Below are 12,347 nucleotides of genomic sequence, written 5' to 3'. Positions count from 1 at the left end.
AACTGCCAGCAGCAGTGAGGCCTTAGAGATCTCCCATCTCACCAGCCCAGCTTGAGCAGGCCAGATGGGGGTACAGCACCAAGTGTTGCTCCTGGAGTCCTGTAAAAAATCACGTCGAGGAGAAAGTGGTATGCTGGAGTCACTGCAACTGTTTTTGTATGAGGTTGGGGGCACAAGAAGAGACAAGAGAAATAGATCCTCTTTAAAGCTGTCGCGTAAAATCCAGTGTAAAATCCAGTAAAACCAGAAGACAAGCTCTGAAAATTTCTTACTATTTTAGTCAGAAATCTGTAGAGCTGTGAGAGAAATCAGACAGAAGGGAGTGTGAATGTTCAAAAACGCATTCTTTATTTTAATTTCATGTAGATTCTTTTTTTCTTTTTAAATTTTCACTCTAGGAAATTCAACAATATTTAAAATTATTTTTATTGGTTGCTTTCTCATTACTGTCTGTCTGTAGGCACATTCAGTGGGGGTACACTCAGCGGCTGGCCTACACACAGGGATTCTGCGGCTGGGAAACTGCAGGAAGAGAGAGCTGAATTTGTCTGCACACGGGTGTGACCCAACCAAGGCCACTAAATCACCAAACTTATTTCTGAAAGGAAATTAAACCAAACTTGCCTATCAGAGGAACAAGATCATGTGTCCTGGGATCTATCTGTAGCACGCTTACCACTACAGCTTGTGTTACCAGTGCCTGTACGTTTTCCGTGGTAGACTGCTTTGATGTTTCTGCTCAAGCTGGTGGTAGTGAAGAGCTCAGTGTAGCTTGTGGTTTTTGGAGGCATGCTTCCACAACAGAAGGCCCCTGGTGGTGTACCGACGTAGGTTTATTTGGTAGACCACCTTTTTTGAGAATTTCAGAGCCCATGCTACTAAAATAAATGTAACTATTGCTATAGCGATTAAAATTAAGTCTTTCCAAAAGAACTCAAGGCATTTGATTGGGAGAGACCTCTTGCAGGTCCCCAGCTCGTTCCCAGTCAGCTGCTTCAAGGGCTTCATCCTCACCGGAGCAGGAGTTGCACATCTGATGTTTGCAAGAGCGGCTTCAGAGACATCTTCTAACCAGAGTTTTAGATACAGGATATGACAGTCACAGTTCCAAGGATTGTCAAACAGTTTTACTTCCTCCACACTGAGCAAGCTGTCCAAGGCCCCGGGAGGAACCGTGCTCAGGCTGTTATTCTGCAGATAAAGCCTCTTGGTGTTAACAGGCAAAGCAGGCACTTCCTTCAGCTTCCTTGAACTGCAGTCTATCTGCAAACCCTTCCTTTCTCCCAGTGCCTTACAGCTGCAGGAAGGAGGGCATGCTTCAGTTTGGGTCATGCAGAACAGCAAAGATATGGCAAATCCTGCAGCAGTGATGAATTCTGCCTTGTTCATGCTTCAGCTACCAAGAGAATAAAAACAATAATCTGATAAGCATGATTCCTTAATTAGCTAGTGTCTAAGTGCAGAACTAGAACACAACTATTTCATTTTCAGTACTGTAAGTACAGTTGGGAGAGAGCACAGAGGTCAGCTTTTGCCTCTAGTTCATTGCTTTTCCTTCATCACTGTACAAAATTTATTGTTATTCAACGTTCTGGAACAGACTGGCACCAGGAGGTGATGCTGATGACTAGGTTAGTTTTAGGCAAAGATTTTGATTCAGTTTTTGTATCTTCATGAGTCTAATGTTAAAATTCTGTGTCAGAGATTTCAAAACTGAGTTTAAAAGACTGAATAATTGTAAACCTCTAAAAATCTTTCTGGGCAGATGAAGATTCTAAACAGGATGTAGGAATTGTTATGTTGTAAAAAGTTGTGGTTTTTGTTTCTTTGTTTCTTTTTTTTTTTTTTTAATCCCCTGCCTTGTACCCTCATGCACTTCTGAGAAAGCACAAGTTAGATCTGGATGAATAGAGAACTGGAAATTTTGCATATCCATTACTGCTTGTCTTTTAGGGATTAAATAACTATGCTTTGGGATTGAAGGTAATTATCCCTTTTGCTATGTCATTCCCAGTTATACGGAGTGGCTCTCACTCGGCTTTCACTGTAGTGCCTTCCATTTTGCAGTTAAAAATCTCTAAAACTATTCCCCTCCTATATTTCCTACTACGTCTCTGCACCTAAAAATGCATACCAGGCCTTGGGACTGCACTGAAATTTTAAATACAAACTCCCTTGTTCAGACTGAGTAAGTCATGATTGTGGAACCATCTTTCTTTGATTTTAATACATAACATAATGAAAAAACAAAACAAAACAAAAAAAAACTTATTTCAATTCATTTGAATAAGTATATTAAGGCAAAAGTGCCTGGCTATATCGTCCTGGGTACTACTCAGCAGGTACTGTAAAATGTGTTGAGTTTTTATATCACTACACCCGTAAAGAAGCCTCCTTTTATCTGAAGAAGGTGAATGCAGTTGTTGCAGTTGTATAATTTTTTTGTAGGCACACGTGAGAAGAACATTGAATATGATTTAAAATTAGACAGGACAAAGCCTTAGAAATAGTGGGCAGATATAACAGGCCTATTAACAACAACAAAATTAGAGTTTTTTCATATATAAGGTGATAAGGTAAATCCAGAGTTTAATTTACTTATTTAGAATGGAATTTTGAAAATAAAATAAAATAAAATAAAATAAAACGATTGTTTTCAAGTGTACAGAGATTTTAGATTTTTTTTTTTAAATGTTTTCTTATAAAAAAGTAAGCTGAGACTATTTTTTCTCAAGGAAGTTTCATTTAATTAAGATTAAATTTGTGTGGGGAAAAATGGACTGATTTTCTTTTAAATTAATTTACTTCAATTTGATTACAATGATTATATAATTAGCTTCCTGAAGTTGGACATCTTAAGATTCGTATTCTAAACACTAAATTTCTATATTTTAAAAGGGAATAATGCTACATAAAATTACAGACTTCATCCCAAAGTAGCTGAAATATTAATCTTAACAACCTCCCATGTCTTTGTTAGCAAGTAGTTGGTCTGAAGATCTTTGGTCTGAACCTAGGTACTTGTATAATAGTTTCCAAGAGATCTATTAGGGCTGTTCTTTTTAAAGGATAGACTTTTTTAAAAGGATAGACTGTAGGACTGACTGAAAAATTAGCGATATCTATATATAAAAAGACCACTTCTGATTTAACAGACAGGCGGGAAGAAATTCAAATCAAATAAAATTAGCAGCTGTGGCAAAAAGGCAGAATGGAATTGGTGGTGAGAGTCAGGCCTGACCCTTGACTGCCACTTACCCTTCTTCTTCCCCTCTTGCCTCCCGTCCCTCTGCACGAAGTGCTGGAGCACACGGTGCAACAGAGCTGACTTTATGGAGTCAGTAAGGAAACGGCTTAAAGACAACAATCTTTTTCTTATGCATAATAGGAAACCGTGCCCAGTGGAAGATGTGTCAAGTGGTTGACATGTGTCAGGGAATATAGTGCCTGAGGCATTTTTATATTTTCTGCAGACAAGAGGAAATGCTTTTCTGTCGTTTTTATTGCTAATATACTTCTCCTATTACACCTGACAATTTAAAAGCCTAAAATAACTCACCTGAAATCTGACAAATTTCTTCCTCAGCTGTAGTAATCTCCATACAGATTTAAGAGTTAGCTTCAGATTCAACTCCGGGAACACACAAGCCTAACAAAGGTACCAGGGAGCTAAAAATAGCCCATAAAATAGAGTTCTTGGTTGTGTTTTAGTCACAGCTACTTGTGTCTGATGAAGGATCCATGTGCATGGATCAATGGGTCAATTCCTATTTTGGTTCCTTTGGTGCTTTGTGGAAGATTATTTTTGCAATGTTGTAGCTTGGTCTGGGGTGTGGAAATGAATTCCCCAATAGTCAGGGAAGGTGCACGGGGCAGACTTGCCGTCATGGTTAGCAGAGCACAGCCTAGAGGATGGGGAGCTCCTTGGCTCCCTGTATGCCTTCTCCCCAGTTAGGAGAGATGTGTCTAGCTCAAGAAAGGACTAAGACCTTGCAAATTTCTTAGCTCTCTGTTGCTGGAGAATATCAGCAGCATGACATCTCAGAACGTAAGGCACTCAGCGTACGTTTGGGTGAAAGCCAGTAATTCAGGATGATACAAAACTATAATTTAGTTTTGACCTCTATTATTTCATATGTGAAAATTTGGTAGAGAATTGCAATACAGTTTTCCTTAGCTTTAGCTACAAACATGAACACTAGAATTAATATTGCAGTTGACTTTTGGAAACCCAGTGTGCCGTGGATCTGATGTTTAATTCAGCACAGCTCTTGTTTAATATGTTGTTTTGGAGACAGGCTTTGAGCTGTGCTCTGCATTTTGAAATGAAACCCAGGTGAGTTTCATATGTTGCAGATGCACTGTACAGCCCTGCTTCTGAACTGCTGTTTCCTTATAACACACTGTTCTTGAAGGCAGACTAGTGTTTGACATTTAAGATTATTTGGATAGTAATTACTATTGTTTAATTCTTATTTATAATTAAAATGTTTTTCTTCCTTAAGTCCAAATCATTTACCAGTAGCCTGCAGTTTGTTAGGAGCTTCCTTAAGAAAATGATTTGCTGTGTATCTCTGCTCTTTAGCACTTTAAAAGTTATTTTAAGCACTGCTGTGAAGGCAAAAATACTTAAAACCCCTTTTGAATTTTATTTTTTTTCCCTATAAGATGAGGAAAGTAATTTTTCTCTCATTAAATGAGCAGTCCATCTGCCTGTCGGATGCTCAACAATTGGACCTGTGAGTGGACTGCTAATAATGGGAAGATCCTTCTGTCTTAGGGATGGTTTCCTGCAAGCGTGGGTGGGATGTACGTGGAATATCCAGTTTATCATTTGTCTATTCTTATGACTTTGAAACATGTTCAGCAGAGATTAGAGATTTCAGGTGACAAATGTTGATTACCGTGGTGAATGCTTACATTCAGTTAACAAGAGGTCAGATTAAAATGTTCTAATAAAAGGGAAATAAAGGGTTTGCTCTTGAGGTATTTGGTTTCAAGTTGAGGAAAGAGAGGAAAGAGAAAGACCAAGTGTTTGAAGTGAGGTAATTGCTTATTGACTTAAAGGTAAATCTTGTGTGTGAATGTATGTATTGCTCGGACGGTTATCTTTCACAGAAAGATCTATGCATGAGATTGTGATTTTTTTTTTCTCTCTCTTTAACAGAGAGAGAGCTTTTTTTAACAGAGAGCTTTAAAAAACTAAAGCATGCCACTAGACCATAGATTTCATAAATGCCTGTCTTCATCCCTGCCTGTTTCCTGTATCACACTGTCAATGACACATATCCAGGAATGCTGCCACGGAATACAAAACCTGCTGCTATACAGTGGAATCAAATGCTGTGTCTGATAGCATCAAAACAGATGCAACATAACTGGAATCCTTTGGAGCCCCTGTGCAGGTTCTGTTTTTACGAAGGTGGTCTCTGTTCCTCTGGGTGATGCATTACACATGGTTGGAGAAGTAGCTGGTCACGCTGAGTCTCTTACTTCTGATGAGGACTGAGAGCCTTTCTTCCACTGAAAGGGATGTAAATGCGTGCAGTGAGTGTCTGGCAGAAGCAAAGCTCAAAATACAAGGCATTAGCGTTTATCATTTTAGGGCTATAGCTTCTTGTAGGCCAAATGACAAATTCTTCTTTTAAGAGGATTTATTAAGAGCTGATTAGGAAAACAAAATTATAATCTGCTATAATCTTGTTATGATATATTATAATCTGAAAACATATTTTTCACAGAGTGAATGTATTTGAACTTTCTGTGAATGAAAAAGGCTGTCAGGCTGCTCAGCGGTGAGGTATTTCTGATCATTCTTGTTTCCCAAACCAAACCTCACTACCTTGCTTCCTGAAAGTACATTGCTCTGGAGTAGCTTTCTTTTGAGGCCTTGACTTTCCCGTCAGTTACGTGACTGCTGCTTCTGACTGCTGCTACAGGGAGGAAAAATGTTGGAGAGGGGGGATTCCTGGCTTGCTTGCAGTTACAGATACAAGCTGCAAGTTAAAGCTAAATGTGCAGAGCAAACGCCCGATCTACTAAGAGAAAATTCAGGCAGAATGTGCTGTTATCTTTTATAAAAGGTTTTCAGGAATTATAGTCATTCATTGTAGTGAATGACCTGTTCTTGACATAGAAATAAAAAAATCCTTCTCAAATCCTTTTCAAGACCTACTCCCATTTCCAATGCTGACAAAACTTGCCCATCACTGTCAGAGAGCAAAAGTGCTTCTCATCTGAGTTCCATCACAGTGATTAAATCTGTTCTTCTGTACTTTCAAATAGGCTGCTGACAACACTAATCAAAATATTTATAAATTGATGAGAGTCACTGGAAATTCAGGAATTATGCAAATAATTAAAAAGAACAAAAGAAAGGATATTAATCACGAAATTCAATCATGCATCAATGAGTATCATCTGTCGAAATTAAAGAAATTCTGTGGCTTCTCTCACTTCTCGAGTACTTTTAGCCCCTTGGACAAAGTACTCCTGCCATCTACTGCACCCTAGAGGACTAAGCTGTTGAAGTCATTCTGGTATTTATACACAGGAGGACTCTAAGTTTCATCCTGTACATATTCTGCTTCTTGTATTGTTTCCAATGGCATGCTTACCGTGGTTTTACCTGATTTAATTTTGCCTGTGTCAAACCAAATATCCCATTTGCTCAGAAGATTATTACATGGGCAGCTAAACTCTTGTCTTTTAGAAAATTCTCCTAAATTGTACTCCACTGATTTTATCAAATATTTTTGTCCTCTGCCTGCCCATTCTCATTAAGAGCCTCTCTCCCTGCTGTTTTCACTGTGCAACACGGTACAAACTTGCTGTGTGATCCTCAGCTATTGCTTATCTTTCCACTAGGTGTCATTCAAGTTATTTCCTTTGTTAAATGTGGAGCATACACTGTCTGAATCAGCCTTTGTGTATAGTTTACCAATTCAAAATAATTATGAGATAGGCTGAAATACTCTTTTAAAGTACTATTTTTTTTCCCATAACATACAAGACAGGCATACAAAATGTGTGAATTCCATAATGTGTCTAAATCAGGTAGCTAATCACGTATTCATGTTTTATGGAACTCCTAGGGCCATGAGCCTGTTAAAGAAAATAAATATTCATAGATGATTTGAGTTCAAACTGTCCTCAAGAATATGTTGCTATCAGTTATGCTAAATTGCAACAATGGTAGAGTGTACATGGGGAATCTTTTAGAGAGACTCTAAGAGCATCATTTTTAAAAGACACACTGTCAGGGCAGTATTTCCTGCAACAGGATTGTGCCTTGGCAGTTCCCTGCACTCCCAGTTCAGTTAATTAGCTCTGAACATGCACCAGGGAACCCAGTAATCCTCACAGCAGTCAGTGCATTCAGTGTTTCTTTCCTGTATTTCATTAACTGAGTGTAGCCACATTGATGGGAAGTGCTGGGCTTGGTAAAATGGAGTCAGCAATGTCCCTCTCTGCCTTGCTTCCTTTGTTGAATTAAATATTTTGCTCCAATTAAAAATAATCAGTTTTCTAGCTCTTTATCCACAGACACTGTTATTGAAAATGCAATAGTGTGTTTCAGTCAAACTGTTAAAACACAAGGCTGCATTTATGGAATGATTTATTTAGGATCAGGATTAGGCTTTCAGAGCAAATCTCACCATCTTCCCCCTTTTCCAGGCATGTCTTTTAGATGAAACCAAATTGCAATATGAACTCTGGAAACATCTGATTTGTTCCAGGAAGCTCAGTACTGGGGACCAGCCCAGAATAACACCGCCGCTCCAGGTACGTGTGGTTGGGTGTGGTGTCCTTAGTTTGCAGAGTGTTTCATCTAGCTCTTTAGATTTTTCTGTTTGCTGATATGAACATGGCCAGCGTGACAGCCAAAGCCTATCCATAACTGAGCTTTGCTTGAATGCCAGGCAGTTCCCTGGTAAAAATGCAGTGAAGCCTGCTAAAGATATCAAGCGTTTTTCCCAGGTTATTGGACAGTGGCTATGGCAAGATTGTAAGATGTATGAGGTCAAGCAGCACACTGAGCATTGCAGGGCTGTCCTTGTTTAAGGAGCTTGGTAATAAACAAAATCAGTCTTCAGCCCCAGTATCTCAGGTCCTGCTATTTTCTGCCTGAAGAGTTGGAAATGTTGAAGGCAGGGCATTGAACTTTACGGTCACACTGAACAGTTGTTCTTGGAAAGATCAATTAGAAATTAATTAGTGTCTGATGCAAAAGGCTGTATTGGAAAAGCTCAAGTGATGACTTTCCCCTGGTAGTTCACTGTAGGTTTAAGTCAGTTCCTAATTGATTAGATGGTTAGTTTTTGTATTGCCCTTTATAAAGCTATGATTTTATAGTTTTTGTTTGTTTGTTTGTTTGTTTTTTTAAATAAGTTAGTCAATTCTGGATACATTTTCAATGATGAATTATTTTTCCAGGTGTGAGCAGCTAGAGTCACGTTGTTCCTTCCATACTAAAGTTGTATTTACACACTGTGTTGCTCAAATTTGCACATTTGCCTGGTTATGTTCTCTGTGCCATGGTGAGCTGCTGAAAGTTCTGCCCAGGCTTTGGATCACACCAAGAGCCACAGAAAGTCGCCACAGGTCACATTGGGTTTGCTGACTTTGGGCTGAATTCCCACTGCAAAGCAGGTGGATTGTCAGGAACAGGAAGCAAGGTGACATTATTGTCAATCCCGGGATTCCAGTTCTTGCATTGTATCCCCAAAGCATGATATTTACATTTTAAAGCAATATTATATGTTGAATCTTTATTTAAAACTTTTTTTTTTTATGGGTTTGTTGTTTTTGAGCCATTAGATGTCACACTTCCCAAGTTCTGCTCACTGACACTGAAGTTATTAGTAATAAAATCAGAGATTTGCCTATTATTACCTTATGCCAAGTGTTAGTTTTGGAAGGAAATCTTTTCTATAGTGTGACCTGTGATAAAATCACAAGAGCTGAAAATGCTGCTGTGCTAATCCGATTACTTCTTATCATTGAATTCTAATATACTGGCAGTTTGGAAGTCTGTTTTATCAAGCTGGCAGAAGAATTAATGATACAGCCACATATACTGGGGGATAAATAAGCAATGTTCCTCTGAGGAGGATTGTAAATTCATTTAAAGATGCTCTCTCTTCCCACATAATCTAATTCTTTCTGTGCCCTCATTTGCTCCCTCTAGCTCACAGCATCAGTGATGGTACAGTAGTGAAACTTCCTACATTTAATGAAGCTAGTTGGAGGTTATTTATAATTAATTTTCACATCAGTTTTGATGAATCTTGGTGGTTTGATGTTGTCCTGCAATGACACTCATGGTGTCGTTCTCTCCCTGCCGACAGGCACAGAACATCCAGCAGGATCTCAGCCCCTAGCAGGAAGAAACAGAAGTTGGAATGAGAGAAAAGCTCTCCTCTCAGGTCAACAGCTCGTCCTGATTACACCTCTGAAATACATCAGTATTTGTCTCCTACCTTGCCTGGCTGCTTTCTGCACACCTGGCCACAGCAGCTTTAGAACACAAGCTAAAGAATGTTGTTCAGGTTTTATGACTACAAAAAATCCTTTTCTTTCATTTTTTTCTTTCTTTTTCCTAGTGAATCCAATTATTTTTCCTTTTCTTCCTCCCTGAACTCAGTGGCATTTCTGATAAATCCCTATCAATGAGACACAATGTGCAGTAACGAGAACCCTTTTCCAAAATGCATGGCAAGTTAAATGTCTACGTACTACCTCCAGTTTAGTTGCTATTGCTAGATTGCTATGGTTCAACAGCTCTATTACAAATCTTAGCTCTTGCTCAGTTTGCAGTTCTAGCAGTTGGGAAAAATGTATAAAAATTCCATCAACTCTTTCTTAATCTTGCTCTGAACACCAGTAGGTTGAAAAAGAGTATTTCACTTTTGTGAATAAAGCTGTGCCTGAAGGGCTTAACTGGGTAGACAGAATGGAGAGAGCCTCACCTGTGGGGCTTGCAGGCACTGCCTGAGATTAGTCATCCATCTGGTGTCAAAGAAAAGGTGGGAGGCAGTAATTCCACCCCGCCACAGCCAGGTGCTTGATAAAAAAATGTTAGATACGTAGATGGAAAAGGAACCAATGACATTGGTACTCAGGTTAGTGAGTTCACACCCCAAGGCTTGGCTGTAGAAAGCAGTGCCCGCGAGGGCTCTGTAACCTAGGCATTTTCTTGAGCTTAATGGTGTGTGCCAACACCTGGCTGAAAGAGGGCTTTCTGGAAGAGAAAAATAAACCAACTGCTAGGGCTAGAACCTACGGCTTGAGTGGCCAAGACTTTACCATTTCTATACATGAAAGTGGTTCAGCAAATAGGCGTATTATCTTCAATGAAAAAAAATCTCTTTGAGAAAAATGTGAATGTGTTAATTTCCGGAGTTCCAGAATTCCATTTTTTTCCTGACTTGTCAAGTAAGGCCATCAAAACCCTGTGCTTGAAAATACTTGTTCAGGAAGCTTCTTGCTTTGACTGTGATTAATGGTGCGGATAAAAGAACGCAGAGAGCAGTCAGCAATGTGACCTGGGGCAAAGTTCCCAGCGGACATACATTGAAGATCTGAGGAAAGAAGCACAGGCACTAATTCTCAATTCAGTGAAGACTGAGATTTTCTCAGCCTCCAGGATATTGGATATAACTAACAAACAGTGCAGGTGTCACCTGATTTCGGGGCTTCTATTATTTCTAGGGAAGTCTGCAAACTGAAATTCAGTACCTGTCTTTTTTGGTCAGAGTCAGCACGTAAAGTAGCTAAAGTAGAAGAGGGTGAAAATACTTGTGACTTTGAACAAATGTTCTGGAGACTCATCTTTGGGAGGTTTTAAAGGTCTCATGCGGGTGCTAACATGATGTGAATTTTCATGAGTACAGAGCTGCTAACAGCATTTGTTGTTTACACGGAAAAGCCCCAAGGGCAGGATGCTTAACATACAATGAAAAGTCTGGGTGCTACTTCACACAGTATAAAAATAACAGCAACGTCATCGCACAACCACTGCAGAAAATCAGATGAGTGCGTAGAACTGCTGGCATGCTCTGGGTGTGGCGAAGGTTTCCGTGGTCAGCTCTGGCAATGTGAGAGGGGGCCCTCAGATGAATAGCTACCGCCTCGTTCTTCTCCAGAAGACAGCCATGCCATGATAGCATGGAGTTCAACACGTGCCAAGAGGCAGAGAATCACTCAAACTCCACTAAAAGCCTTGAGTGTATTGCAAACATTTTGATAGTAAAGAATTTTCTCCTCATTAAAAAAAACAGGATGGACATGTGTCATGCAGGTCTTGTTTGCTCGTGAACCTGCTGAGAAATAGCTGACAGATTCTGTGTGTGGACACACTGCAGTGAGTGTCTGTTTCCTTTCTATGAACCCAAAACCATCCAGTAAAGCTGAAGAAGAAAAAGGCATCTTATTTCCAAATAATATCCACGCACAGGGGTAGTTACAATTTACAGATCAGAGCAAGCTATCTGTGCTTATTCGGGGAGAATAAGAGAGTTGAATAGCTTACATTTCTCAAGCAGTTTATTTTTCTTCTTCTACAAGCATTTCTTTCTGGCTACTCCAGGTCTTTGTTTCAGCACTTTGCTGCTACTAGAGATAGATGTATGTTCTTCACCGCTTACTTTTTCCTCTTTCATCCTCCCATCTGTTCCAGCCATTACAACTCCATTATTTTCAGTGCAGACATATGCAATATGCAGATTTATCCTGCAGCTGCTTTCCTGCTGGGGAGAGGAGCCATGGTTTGTATTGATTCATAACCAGGTTCCGTCCTCCTTTTTCTAGAACAGGTCTTTTGTCTTTTGTGGTTTCATTCTTTTAAGCAGTGTGTGTGTGTGTGTGTGTCTGTATAGCTGTCCAAAAACCAACCAAGGTTTACAGCCCTGCTAAAATGGTGTTGCTAGGATTGTGTTCTCAGAGCATATCTCACTCACAATCAACAGAGATGCACTCGACATATTGCTGTACACGAATCCTAATATATCACAGCTTGAGAGTTGGTACTTTTTATGTGGTAGCTTTCCTTAAAAACTTCTGCTTGGCCAGACTGTAAGCCAAAAAAGACAGCTGCTGTTATTTTCACATTAGAGTTAAGTGGGCAAAGCCAACATGCTTTCACTAACGTAACTGCGGCAGTGTGAACTGTATTTGTGTTAGAGAACTTTTTGAATAGAAGCCAAGGATTGACTCCCATAATTGAAATCATCTGATTTTTGCCAAATTTAGCTTGCCTAAACTGAGGCAGTTTACCTTGCAAAATCGGGGGAAGATAGAGGCCAAAAGACAGCTCCATGGATAGCAAGGCACTGGCTCTGCTCCAT

At 39.6% G+C, this 12,347-nt stretch overlaps 1 protein-coding gene across 1 annotated transcript; it reads right to left on the bottom strand.

Annotated features, from left to right (window-relative positions):
* Positions 1-386: 386 nt before the first annotated feature.
* GP9 (glycoprotein IX platelet) lies at positions 387-3,290 on the bottom strand. The gene is made up of 2 exons (XM_084292615.1): positions 3,259-3,290; positions 387-1,396 (listed from the first exon to the last, which is right to left on the bottom strand). Exon 2 carries the CDS (start codon positions 1,387-1,389, stop codon positions 763-765), a length of 627 nt encoding a protein of 208 aa, XP_084148741.1. The 5' UTR covers positions 1,390-1,396; positions 3,259-3,290; the 3' UTR covers positions 387-762.
* Positions 3,291-12,347: the final 9,057 nt, after the last annotated feature.

This window comes from Netta rufina, assembly GCF_964035555.1.
Source record: "Netta rufina genome assembly, chromosome: 10".
Taxonomy (NCBI): domain Eukaryota; kingdom Metazoa; phylum Chordata; class Aves; order Anseriformes; family Anatidae; genus Netta; species Netta rufina.
The sequence above is the reverse complement of the archived record's forward strand: the minus strand, read 5'-3'. Positions and strand labels throughout refer to the sequence as shown.